At 40.6% G+C, this 14,414-nt stretch overlaps 1 protein-coding gene across 5 annotated transcripts in view; it reads right to left on the bottom strand.

Annotated features, from left to right (window-relative positions):
• zswim8 (zinc finger SWIM-type containing 8) overlaps positions 1–8,191 on the bottom strand; it is a 33,114-nt gene extending 24,923 nt beyond the window's left edge. For all 5 annotated transcript variants that reach the window (XM_022769022.1, XM_022769023.1, XM_022769024.1 and 2 more), the window contains exon 1: positions 6,529–8,191. In XM_022769022.1, the coding sequence (XP_022624743.1) occupies positions 6,529–6,706 (178 nt within the window). In that variant the 5' untranslated portion in view covers positions 6,707–8,191. The remainder of the gene's footprint in view (positions 1–6,528) is intronic.
• Positions 8,192–14,414: the final 6,223 nt, after the last annotated feature.

The raw sequence follows: 14,414 nt of genomic DNA, 5'->3' as shown, positions 1-14,414 counted from the left end.
ATCCATTGATTTTGGAGAGCCAGTTTAAGGTCCATCTCTGACCCTCGATAGCAGTTGTACAGCTTTAGTTTCAGTTGTGTAAGAGAAGTTGAGCTTCTTCTCAGTGAGCCATTCCTTCCATATACCATGTGTTTCACCTGATTTCATGGTGTATATACCTGCCCATACCATACTTGTTTCCCTCCCCCACGTGTTTTTGCAGCTGCTGCTGCAGATGGTCAACAGGCTCTGCTCACACCTGTCCCTGAACTAGTGGATATGCTCCTTTTTCTTCGTGACATTTAAAAACATTGCATGTGGTAGGGCTATTCTCTCCTGATCTCTTTTCTTCTCTGCTGTTGAGAAGCTGTATTTTCAGGCCTATTTGCTACAGAAGACTAGTCACTTTATAAACAGACTGCTCCACTTTAAATGCCCATCTCAATCTACCCGCATTAGCCTGTCAGCTACCACAGATTGCTCTGAACATTAACCCAAGTATCAAAAAAACTCATGTTAACTCTGGGGAAATCACTTCAGCCTGTCGAAACACCTTTGAACTATTACAGCAATTGCATGTAAAACCTCAATGAAAGAAATCAGAGAGAGTTGAGTCATTAATTTAATGTGGCACTGCCTAACCATAGGCACATGTCACAAGGCTTCACTAATCAATATTGTTAGAAATACTGAATCAAATGAAGACATGTGAAAGCGCTCATTTGTAGTGACAAACCTGCAGAGACTTATAACCAACTCTACAGCTACTGAACTGAGGAGGTTTGATTGTGTCTGTACTGTCATCATCGTTTCCAGAAGCAGCAGTAGGCAGCTTTTAGTCTGAAAAGGCCACTGCACACTACCTGCCCAGTACCAAGCTGACAAAGTTAGAGACCAGCTGGTGACTATAGTGGAACATTCAACAACTAAAGAGGCAGATATCTTTCTCAGGAGTTGGTGGAGACCAAACCAGAGCTAAAAGGAAAGTGAATATTGGACTTGGACACAAACACCAGTCCCCAATAGACCTTATTCACTTGTGGCCATTTTACTCTGACGTCGACGCTCAAATGCTGTCACCGAAAGGATAACGTGGTACTGCTGTGCTCCAGGTTGCAAGTCACAAAGTTAGAGACTCTGACAAATCGTTTCTATTTAACCTCTGTCCACGATCCATGAGCAACAGAAAAGACAATGGATAATGAAAATCTGAAGGGACATCGACCCATATTTCAAGGTAAGACAACCCATTAGCGACCATTAGACAACAGCTAACGTTAGCATTCAACCACTTCTTAGCTAACATTACTGTTTGATAGTGCTACATGATAAAACAGGAAAGAAAGAAATTAATTCTGAAATATCAACGCAGATCTCTGACACATTTAGTTCAGCCTGGAAATAAAACACATTGGATGTAATCAAGCTTGCAATGTAACATTAGCTGCCTTGCTATCTTTTCGCCTGGTTAATTTAGCAGTGATGCACTTTCTCCACTGTCATATTATTGTATCATTGATGCAGGTTGATTATGAAACTATATAACATTAGTTAATGTTTAATGTTTGCACAATCCAGTGGATTCATTTGTCATCTGACAACTTTAGTAGTGCTAACATTGACATTTTGCAAACTTCACGTTGGCTAGCCTAGCATTAACTTAGTGTTTCAAGTGTGGGCTGGTCTTACCTTCAACATCTGGCAAATTCATCTGAAAAACTTGTTTATCTTCACTTTCCTTTGACCACATTGATAACCGGTCAAAGGAAAGTGAAGATAAACAAGTTTTTCGACCATCTCACCGGTCTCACACATAATTCATACAGAGACATTAAAGTGTTCAAGGCTTCCCACCCTCAGCGTGATGTCAGAGGAAAATGGCCGCTGTGTGAATATTGTCCATGGGAATATAAAATTGACTTGTGTCTTATGGATGCGTAAGTAGGTAACTGTTTGCTAACACATTAGCCATCACAACTTCCACCCCTCCACCAGCTTATTAATGGGAAGAGTATCTGAATGTGTTATCTAGAAAATGACTCTGGTCACAGGCCTTGACATTTACATCTGCAAATAATATGTGTTCTCATTGTCTTTATTCCACCCACAGTGTGATCCAATGTAATTAAATGGGAGGAGCTGGCAGACCACTGTCAAGAAACACAGTGGTCTATCAGGTCAAGGGATGTTATCCAGGATAGTCTTGAGGGACTGCTGGGACATGGAAAGTAATGATCATGTGACATATGAGTCATCATACACACAACCAAAGGCGTTCCTAAGCTAATTAGTAGTAGCCGTGCTAACTAGGCTAATGACCACATCCAGGTGTGGTCAGGCCAATCGCATTCTGATTGAAAAGCATTCTGTGTACATTTGCACCAGATCAGATATCCAGATACAGCTCTTATGTTAATACCTTATGGAAAAGTGGTCGAAAAGGCGATAACATGTTAGATGTTATGAATGTTTGTCTCTGTCCTCTTTTCTTTGTACCTCATTAAGAAGCCAATAAGATATCATCCATAATATTCTGCATATCTTGATGAATGTTACACTCAGGTAAATCTTGGAAAAGGTAGGAGGACTGTGATGCCTTAGAACAGTCATATCCCTATTTATTACAGCTGCCTGTGTAGGATAAGGAGTCAGCTCTCCCTCCCCCATCACAATGTCAACTATACATGTGAACTAAAACACACACACACACACACACACACACAATTCGCCAAGGCAGCACTCGTTTCCTTGCCCTGAGCAACTGAATTTTTCTTTCTTGTGCTGCTTTTCACTGAGTGTTTCTATGTTCTAAAATACACAAAATGTACCCGCATGGCATCTGAAACCCAAAGAAAATCTGAAGTACAACTGTACCTGTCACAGAGGTTAGTGTTCGACAGAAAAGTCTTTGGTGTGCAGAGCAACATTTTCTCAGTGTTTGGTCAGTGAGTCCGCTTTAAATATTGCAGAAAGGTTAAAACAAGAAGCAGCCACGGTGAGCTGTTAGATGAGGAGCTGCAGGCGACAGTTTGGACAAACCTCAAACCTTCAACAAATCAACATCTACCCCCTTCAGACAGGAGACATAGGCTACATCTACACTACTTCCACCCCCGAAAACTGAGACTTTTGGAAACAATGCTGGCCACGTTTTGGTTTGAAAACTCCAGGGTTGTAACAGGGTCTTATCAGCCGCGACTACCAGTGGTGAATACAACATGACAATGAATTACAAGTGTCACTGACCTTGTTGTCTTTGTTAACAGCTGTTGTTCAATGAAATCATGTATTATACCACTACAACTGTCTTTTCTGTTCCTCGTTCATAGTATTTAGTGCGACTACTCAATTGCAGAGTAGACAATCTGCTTCCTGTTTACACCAGCTTGTGCATGCTCATGTATGTATGTATGTATGTATGTATGTATGTATGTATGTATGTATGTATGTATGTATGTATGTATGTGTTTTCAGGTGTGTTTGCTTCTGGTATGGTCCCTATGATTGCAGGTCAATAAACTTGCGGTCGCGGTTCTTAATGTCAGCATCTAGCTAGCTACAGAAAGGGAGTGACTGCAAATGGAGTTGCTTTTTTCGACCATGCAATTTGTTATTTTGAGATGAGTCGTTTTTCCCCACTACACCTAAACTGGATCTTATTATTATTAAAAACTGATCTCCCCCGCCTGCCACTTTAACCCCTCATTGGACCTATTCATATAAGAAGCTGTTAACCTGCTTTACAATGTTAGCAGAAACTTCAGTGCAGTGTAATTCAAAAACTTCACTGAGAAACCACAATATTAAATCAAATAACCATCAGATTTCACCTCCTCTATCTCTCCAAACCACACTCCCTCACCCCTGATTATTCACTTGCCTTCTATTTTTCTCTCTCCTCATCTTCACTCACTTTCTCTCTCTTTTTTACAGTTAGTTGAAGTAATTTCTGGTCAGTTCAGCCAAGCCGGGCAGCCTTCGACCTGCATCCAACAATGGTCAGAGGGGAGCTCGTGAGGGAGGGTTGGCTGAAGGGCCTTGCCTCATTCGGATAGACCCCCCAATGCAGGTTTGACGCACATCACACTTTAAGTGTGAATGGGGTAATAGAAATACCTTTAAAAGTACAGGCTCAGTGACAGTAGGGGGTCTGATCACAGTTAGTTATACAAGGCATGTAGCAGTTCTTAGTCATCCAGTGAGACTCTAAGTGATGGACTGTGTGTTTATATCAGCAAAGGTTCACAATTTGAGGTTGTGTCCAAACGCTGTTCTGCCCTGGTGGAGTTTGTGATCACCAAGTGTCGGCTTTAGGATCTGCAGAGTGAATTCACCACTGTTACTGTCTTCATGTCCCTGAGCGCTAACATGATGGAAGCACTGCGAGACAAACAGAACACCCCGCCGGATTGTTCATTATCACTGGCTACTTCAATCATGCAAATTTAAAGGTTCTGTAAACGATCCTAATTGCCACTAGATATCATACTAGACCACCAGCATCTCAGACCAAAACTAATGCTTCGTCTGCCACACCTCTGGCCTCCATTCAGCCACAAATCTCCCCACCCACCTCACACTGACGCAGCTGGTATAGACACCAATGGAGCCGGTAAAGACACTGATGGAGCCAGTGACAACATTAAAGTTGCTTAAAGCTGCTAAAACTTTAGGGATTGTTTTGATGACCCACCAGCCGACCAAGAATTGAGCCAGTAGTCCTCATGTCCAGTCCACCTGTGCTCTGGTCTGATCTCTTTCTATGTCTGAGCCTTTTTGGCTGAGGAACGTGGTTTCTTCCTCATTGGAGGAAGTTTTGGACGGTCACTCTCACCTGAATGCTGCATACTGCACTGTCATACAACCTGTGGGCGGAGCCTGAGTGTTTATAAACGTGGGGTGGACCAATGGTTTAACAAGAGGGGCTGCCATGCACGAACACACATGCCCGACCAAACCCGCAACCAAAACAAAGAACAAAGAAACTGAGATTACAACACACACAGAGGGGTGTGGCTTCATTCTCTTTGGCATTTTCATTTGAAAAATTATAAAAACTACTAATCTGTTTTTAAAATAGTTGTCAATTAATTTTCTGTTGCTCAACTAATTGATTAATTGACTATTTTTTTGCAGCTCTTGTCCAACATACTAGTTCTAGTCAGCCAGAACACAGCAAGTGGGAAGCAGGAGAATTTTTCAGCGAATATGCAGCTTTGCCTGGAATGAATACGGTGCCGTATTCTTCCACAATTTAAATGTTTGTGAGATATCTGGTCACAGGATGCATTGTCTGACATCCTTTCAGTCTTATTTCTCCAAAACTCAGCCTGACATTTCTAGTACCTTTGGAAACTTTGAGATCTTTGGTCAGATTAAAACTGAAGTTCTGTGGATTTGAACAATGTTTGAGTTTGTAATGACTTGGCTTGCATAATGAAATTATAGTGTAATATTTTCATTCTCCATTCTCCACAGTCAATGGGCAGAACAGTTCTGTCTTAGCTAAGACTATACCCAGCACACAACCAAGAGCAAAGCTTCTGACAAAGATGGATCTGCTTTGAGCACTTTGCACTGTTGGAATACTGTTGTGTTTTCTACTAAAGAACCGCTTTCAGTACTCTTTGTTCATCATACAGGTGAGCACAGACAGACATAGAAAGTAAGAGAAGAGTTGACAGAACACGTTTTCATCTCTGGAAACAATGTGAAGAGTTTAAACCAACCTTTCAAATAGAACCAAATGCATTTCAGTGTACACTGTTTGAGCTCTTATTCTGATAGTTAGCAGAGTAAAAGCAACTAGTGTTATTCACTAGCACTGTAGCACAGGACTCTTTGCTTCTTGATAGGTTTAGTAAACAAGGACATGGAGGAGTCTCTGGAGAATAACCCCAGAGAAGAGCATAGCATAGCATAGCATAACACACACACACACACACACACACACACACACACACACACACACACACAGACTGTATGCTGACTGACTCTGACTGATCATGAAACACATCAACCCGTAGCCAGTGTCTTCCACATTCCCACTACACATCCATTAGATTACAAACCATGATGATTAAAATACATAGTGGAAGTGCTCTCCCTAAATACTCCCAGATTGTGACTGGAGTAGTAGTTTGTTGACTAACTTGTAAAAAGCGATCTCTACTACTATCTTTATATGTCTGAAAAAGTTCAGTGAGTAATATGCATATGCTGCTTTGAAACATATGCAGAGTAATAAACTGACCAAGCTCAGTGGACCACATGGAGCGGAGGACTTATTTTTACTGCTGCAATAATATCAGCTACAGCCACAGTGTTAAAATGACCTACCAAACCAAAGGACCAAACTAACAACTAAGTTTCTCGACTGTATCGCCCCAAATCATCTATAACTAATAGTATACCACAGGATAATATTATTACCATACCATAGGATATATTATATTCACATTCATTATGAAGATTCATGGTATATTATAAATATAAAGTATTCAGAATGAGTGGAGGTATATGTGTGAGTACATGTGTCCTTCCTCCAACCTTTAATCTTGACAGTAGGGGAGTTGGGTCCAGCAGACTGCTTCCTCCATCCCCTCCAGTTCTGACAGAGGCTCTCGGCCTCTGAGATGAAGGAGCACAGAGAGTCTTCCTCGAACCGGTCCGAGTCTTCGAAGGAGAACCTCTCCCCGTCCTCCCACTCGGCAAACATCAGTTCCATTACATCCACTTTTTAACTGCTTCGGAGTCCAGAGGACTGCGACTTGTGGCCACGGCCTTTCTTCAGTCTAAGAACTCAAGTGGAAACCCGGCGAAACAGTGTCCACCACTCGGGGAGAATCAAGAGTCTCAAGACTGGGGGAGGGGAGGCCACTAGCAACCAAAACACAGCTGAGAGGCTTACCGCTGGGCCCTCAAACACAGCTACATAATACAAACTCTGACAAGGCGGTGGTCTCCATTAAGTAGTCTGTAGGAAAATATTCACAACAAAGGTGCAGTTACCAAGTGTCCACACGTAACTTCTCCTGTGTTTTAGGAGGGGTTGTTTTATATTCAATTCAAACTATTCGCTATTTAGATCGATTTAACAACTCACTCCATGCTGCCGGGCTGAGTTGAGTTGTGGCTCCCTTTACAGCCTATTAATCTAAACAGAAGGTCCTCTCCTGTGTTTGGCCGTACTACTGCCGACTGCTGCCACTGAGAGGACAATCGAGCCAAACTCACCAGCTAAGCTCGGTTACTGTCAAACACACCGAGAGTGCAGCATGTAAAACTGAAATTTCCCTCTAACTGTGCAGCTGAGAGGCGAAGACAGCACAACGCTGGCTCGGGGGTAGCGATGCGATTAGATCTTTAAGTCATGAAGTTGTTTTCCTTCATCCCTACGTCCTACTCTTCTCAGCCAATCAGCTGGACTGCGCTGGATATTAAGATTATCTATTGTTGCATTTACACCAGTCCTGAAAGTGTTTAATCTCTCTCACAACAAATTGTTTTGAAGTTAAAAACGGACGTAGCGTGTAGTACTGCCAAATGTCTTCTTTGTTCTACATTTACTGTGCTAGTTGTAATGTTATTATGCTGGGCAGCTAATGCAAATAACATTTAGCCTACGTTAGCTGAGAGGCTAATTGTGCTAATAACTGCATACTGAGATAACACACACAGCTGTCATCCACCGAAGACGACTATATTGAGGTTAAATTTGGTTTTCAACTCGAAGCCAGGCTTCTTCGGTTCGGTTTACCTTCGGTCTGCCCCGGTCCCACTACCTAACATTAGCTATATGTACTAGCAGTAGAAAGCTAACCCCAGTCGGCTAACTTCAGCTAGCTTGAATAGCTGTTTGTTTACATTTACTGCTGATGCGAAACACCTAAGGACTACATGCTTATTTATATCACATATCTTCTGGACTTTTTCATTTTCGTTAGTTACATACGGTTTATATTTCGATATTAATCCCCGCTCCTAGCTCAATGTTTTCCGTTCTTTGTATTGGAGTCTTGTCTCTGACGTTAAAAGCTGGTATATCCCTCCGTCAGCTCTTGTGCAGAAATCCTAATGAGTCCTTCAGATATCTCCCTCTCCGACTGACACCGGTTGTCCTGGCGTCTTTACAGTCGTCTCTGCCTCCAACTGACACCGGGATCCCCAGATGATATCCCGTATCCCTCTTCGCCCAAGCTCTATCGGAGTGTATCAGTCTGCCGGGGGAAGATGGCTCACCTCTCTCTCAGCTCCTCCTCCATCAGCTGATCACAGCTTCCGGCTGCCAGCTCTACACAGGCAGCAGCTCGGATGTTTTTCAGTTCGGCTGGAAAGGAGTACGGACAGGCGAGGTGTCAATGAACCGAAAACACCTGAGAATACTGTCATGTTTCAAACCTGTTAATGATTTGATTTATTAATGTTGCCCCACTCCATAAATGAGCCTCAACCTGACCTCAATATGAATTGCTGTATTGAAGTAGCCCAAATGAGCTTCTGGCATTACTTACCGGCACACTGCATGGATGTACACTGTTGCTATATTCAGAGGTGGACAAAGTAAGCATCTCCATTACTTGAGTCAGAGTAGATCCTCCTGGTCAAACATTGCTCCGATACAAGTGAAAGTAGTTCATACAGATTTTTACTTGAGCTAAAGTACTGGAGTACTTGATTTTAAAAATACAGTATTCAAAAAATAAAAAATTATGTCAACACATGTTGTATTGTTCCAAATTTACAAACCTAGATCTAATGATACACAAACTACTACTTGTAGAACCAGTATAATAAAAAGCTTGTAGAATATGCTGCAAAGCCTTGAAATGGCCACAGAAACACAACTGAATCAACAGCAGGAAAAAGGACAGCTAAATACTACAAGCTGTCTGTTTAAATGTTTATCTGGAATTAAATAAACGTTACCTCCACATGCTCTTTGTAGGCAGTGATGAAGTTTGGTCACAGCAAACATTTAAAGCGAAAGGTGAAGAATCTTCTGCCTCATCTTTACCTAATGTAGCATCATTAGGCCAATGTTAAGTTCAAACTGAGCTCCTTTCAAAATGCAGCAAGTATAACATGACTGACAGTGGAGGAGTTGGCTGTGATTGGTTTTTCTCCTGTGATGAACACAGTGTATAGTCTATCACATTTTCCAAAATAGAATAAAGTTCACTTAACTGACTAAAAGGTCTGCTTCAAAGTAAGAGTATACTTCATAGAAATGTAGTGGAGTCAAAAGAACAATATTTCTATTTCAAGTGTAAAAGTCAGGGATTTCCCAAAAACATAATCAAGTAGTAATAATCAAGCAAAGTAGAGATCCTTGAAAAATATACTTTCACTAAAAAATATACTTAAGTACAGTAATCAAGGAAAATGTACTTTGACAGTGTCCACCCCCAGTTATAGTCGACGTGAATATGGGCCATCTGAGCAGTGGTGGAAGACCTTGTCAGTTCCCAAGTAAGAACAGTAACACACATATTCTGTTTCTACTTAATTAAAATACATTATTATATATATATATATATATATATATATTATACTATTATTAGGAAAACAAATGTCAGAATCAAAAGAAAAAATATGAATTATGCAAAATGGTACCTTTAAAATTTAGACTGGATTTAATGTAATAAGTATTTTTATGTAGGTAGTTGAGGTGGTGCTAATAGTAATTATTTTGTAAACTCAAAGCCTTGAAAGTTTTAAAAATAGACATACATAGACATGGTCCACTGAAAGTGCTTGAATTTATATATTTTAATTCAACTCATAAATAAGCCTTTGTCTCTATTGCTCAGTTTACACAATATATTGTTTTGCTGCGCTTCGTTAGAGAAGGCTAGAGAAATTCTTAGTTGAAACGGTAATTAAGCTTGATAAAATGTTCAGTGCCATGTTCAGTCTTTGAATGTGAGGGAATTTGCATTGAAAGACCTTGAAAAATCCTTGAATTTAATGTTAAAAAGGTGTGGGAACTGTGTTTAAAGATACTCACTTATTTTGCCTGTTAAGAACTTTCTTCATGACTGACTGGATCCTTAGACTGCGCTGCAAGCCTTACTGAAAAACCACGTGAATTTTACATGTGCAAAATCACACGTGGGCACATGTACATGCGTGGGATTTTTGCACCTGTGGAAAATCTGCAGTATTTGTGACATGTTACAACAAGTGGAAACATATTTTCCACATGTGCTCCACATGTTACATTTTCAATTACCCATTACATGATTGCTCCAGCTCCACCCTCCAGAGAGCCTTTTTATGCCTACTCCAGAATGTTACTCAGGTGATTTGGGGGCTTGTAGGTGGTTTCTTTTTCAGTGTTCACTAGTTTTTCAGTCAGCCACACATGTGGAGCATATTTGATGGGGTTTCTTACTGGTAAGGCAGCTCAGTGGGCCACAGCACTTTGGGACAGGGGTTAACCTGTTTGTGACTCTTACTCTCAGTTCACAGCTGAGATGAGAGAGGTTTTTGACCACCCATTCAAGGAGGCATCCAGTAGACTTCTTTCTCTTCATTAGAGCTTTTGAGTCATTTATCCAGCCTGTCTAATCCTGAGAGGGAAGCCATGGAGAGATATATTCATGACTCCCTCTCACCTGGTTTCATTTAACCCTCCTCTTCACCAGTTGGAGACGTTTCTTTTTTGTCGAAGAGAAAGAATGATATCACAGTAAAAAATAAGTATCCTCTTCTTCTCATTAACTCAGCTTTTGAGCCCATATAAAGCCACAGTCTTCTACAAATTGGACCTTTGCAACACTTACTACCTCATTTGTATCTGGGAATGAGACAAATGGAATGGAATACACACCCTGAGTCATTTTGAGTATCTAGTCATGCCAATCGGCCTCACAAATGCCAAACTGTCTTTCGAGCCCTTGTTAATGACGCCTCTCCTTGAACCGTTTCCTCTTCATTTATCTAAATGATGTCCTCATCTTCTTCCAGAATATGGAAGAACATATACAACATGTCAGGTTAGTGCTTCACCCTCTGTTGAAGAACAAGTTGTTTGTGAAGGCTGAAAAATGTGAATTCCATAGTAACTCAGTAAGTTTCCCTAGTTTCATCATTGAGCAGGGACAGTTTTTCAAAGGCTGTACCTCTCCCTTAAGCTTCAGAGACTGCGACCTCCTAGTCCTTCGTGTGTTTTAACTCCACATCATTCCTCTGGATATCGTGTCTGACCGGGGTCCACAGTTCTTGGCCCAGATCTTGAAAACCTTATATCAGGCCCTGGAGGCCACTGTATTAACATAAGGAAAACAAGACTAGATCAAAACTAGACAAAACTGTGGTGTCAGACGACAAAATCATGAAAGACAAAGACTGAGCTGTGATTTTCATTTCTTTGTTGTAAAGCAGTTTGTGCTACATTTCTTGTATGAAAGGTTCTATACAAATAAAGTTTATTATTATTATTATTATTATTATTATTATTATTATTATTAACATGATCACTCAGAGAGAGAGAGTCAGAAGAGACGGACTATCTCTGTGTTTTTAAAGTTATTTTTTCAGACTTTTGCCTTTATTACAGTCATAGTGGGGGAGAGAGAGAGAAGATGACATGTAGCAAAGGTCACAGGCTGGACTCGAACTTGTTCCAACACAGTGAAGAGTAAGACCAAATGACACACTTTCCACCAAGTGAACCACCAGGGTCGGAGACAGACTATCTGAGACCTCTCTTTAGTCTCTCACACAGAGCACAGCCTCCATCTGGATCCACAATAGTTTAATCTGTTTAATAGTTTAGTTTGTTACGTTCCAGAACGTAACAGACTTTTATTTGAGGCAGGTCTTTATGTCTGACTCCCTCTGTTTGATATGTAGAGTTGGTCATAGTCGTTCGAAGTACGAAGCCTCGTTACTGATGACTTCTCTCTCTCTCCCTCTCTCTTGCTCTTCTGCTCGCTGTGTCTTATGTTTAGTTATTCCTCTGCCTCCTTTAGTAATAATGATACATGGGATCAAAGTAGTTTATTTGCTGTAATGGAGATGAGGCTCAGTGTATTGGAAGTGCTCCTCCTCTTCCCTGCAGTTCCCAAACAGCCGGGAAACCAGAGCAGTTCAGTAGACTGCGGCTCAGCACTCCACTGACCAGTGGTGAAACTATCACCAGTCAGTCAGTCAGTCAGTCAGTCAGTCAGTCAGTGACATTCCAGATTATAGGGCTGGCCCCGCTGTTGCAGTCTAGCCAAAATCACAGTCACCCTGTTCATTGTATTTACTGCTCATGATTCGGCTGTTTAACTTTCATCTAATGAATAACTGAAAAGGAGAAAGGCAGAGGAAGAAAATGAAACTGAAATCTCTGAGTGCATTTCTTCACAGTAAATCATCAAGGGTTTATTTCTCTCATTTTCATTGGCTTGGTTCTCTGTACCACCTCTTCCTCTCTTCATTCATCATCTAGCTCGCTCAACCGCCATCGCTCTTGCTTGCTCGCTGTCTCAGCTTGTATCTTTCTCTCTTTCTCTTGCTTGTTTTTAGGAACAAATCAGGAAGCCGTTAACAAATGAGGAGAAATGTCCACTTGCCCAACAATCGGCCCTGCAACCATGCCCTCCAAAGTTCCTGAACCTTCATAAAGTATTACCCACTGTGCATTTAGATTGTTTCCTCCAGTGAATACACAGGAGGGGAAACTGAGTTCCACCAAAGGTCCACTTTCCTTGGGAAATTTCCTGTGGTGGAAATGCAGCTTTTGGAGCCAATCCCAGCTGACACTGGGCGAGAGTGGAGCACTCACCATATCCATTTATTGCACAGTTTTGGTTCCTTGTGTTCTGCCAATATTATATGGAGATCCACGGGTAATGGGGTCGCCACTAAGTTTTGAGTTAAATTGTTCTTTAATGTAGCGTTTAAGTAGAAGCATTGCAGATTTATACACTGTATGCACAGAAGTGAAGAGGCCATAGTTACCCTTTTTGGCAATGCACAAAATAAAGACCAGATAAGTTTTTTTAGGGTCACATCCACTGGAACACAGTTTTATTAAAAGGGAACAAACAAGGACAGATCTTGTTCTTAGTGTATTTTTCATTATTTATTTATTTATTTTATTATTTGATACAGTATATTACATTAGGGATTGCCAAATGTTTGAGTACCAAATGATTCTGTTTTATGTTGTTTGTTTCTTTAATTACCTTAATGTGTGCAATTGTTAACAGAGCTTTGCTTTGTTTCTGTGTTTCTGTGTCTGTATAAGGAAAAGAATAATAAATATATTGTTAAAAACTATCTCCCTGTATTATGTGTATTAATTTTCCATCTGTTGTTAATGCCAACTTAATATTTCCTCAATCAGTTTCAGATTAAAAGCCATTCCAGTAATTTAGGCAGCAATCCTTGTGTAAGGCTTTTTAAACATCTGAAAGAAGTGTTGATTGCCATTAAGAACAAGTCAACACTGAGAGAGAACAAAATACAGCCATCACAATAAAGACTGTATCAACTAGTGAAAAAGTAAATTCAGTAGAGAGATGTACTTAGTGCTATGAAAATATACATTATCCTGAAATTGCCAAGTAAACCTTTGTAGGACGAGTATTTTTATTCTTCCATGCCAGTGACAGTCAGAGCCGGGGGCATACTGGTTTCTGTTTGTCCGTCCGTCCCCTGCTCATGGACACGATATCTCAATAACGCCTTGATGGAACTTCTTCAAAATTGACACAAACGTTCACTTGGACTCAAGGATCAACTGATTAGATTTTAGTGGCTAAAGGTTTGGTTGACCTATAAAAAAAAACATGATTTTGTTCTTGTGAACACAATATCTCAGGAACTCCTCAAGGGAATCCCTTCACATTGGGCACAACTGTTCACTCGGACTCAAGGATTAACTGATCAGATCTTGGTGGTCAAAGGTCAAGATCACGGTGACCTCACAAAACACGTTTTGGCCATAACTCAAGACTTCACAGCATTATGACATGAAATTTCACACAAATGGTTGATATTTTCTCTGACTCTGGATAAACAGGGATGTAACCTGAAATTAGTCTGAGTGGAGGAGGCAGACATCCACCAGGAGAGGATTGTAGTTTTCAGTTTGTTATGAGAATGTTACAGTTCTGTAGAGCATTGATTGCACAGTGTGAGGACATTTGTGAGTTATTGTGGAGAATTGAATAGATGGTTTTGAGACATTTAATGAACAGTTTCTGCAAAAAGAACAAAAGGGCTTCAAGTAAGAATAGAGACAATCAAGCTAGGCTCTATAATGAGTCCTGTGGCTAAGACACATACTGTATATTAAATGTCCCAGCAGCATAGTTACCTACAGCAATATTGTTATTTCTCTTGTCTCATAGTGGAATGTGACCATTAACACAATTTAAATACGTACAGTTTAACAAAGTCAACATTGATGTTTTTTTTTCTAAATAAATTAAAAT

Source organism: Seriola dumerili, unplaced genomic scaffold (genome assembly GCF_002260705.1).
Source record: "Seriola dumerili isolate Sdu_G_001 unplaced genomic scaffold, Sdu_1.0 BDQW01002174.1, whole genome shotgun sequence".
Classification (NCBI taxonomy): Eukaryota; Metazoa; Chordata; class Actinopteri; order Carangiformes; family Carangidae; genus Seriola; species Seriola dumerili.
The sequence above is the reverse complement of the archived record's forward strand: the minus strand, read 5'-3'. Positions and strand labels throughout refer to the sequence as shown.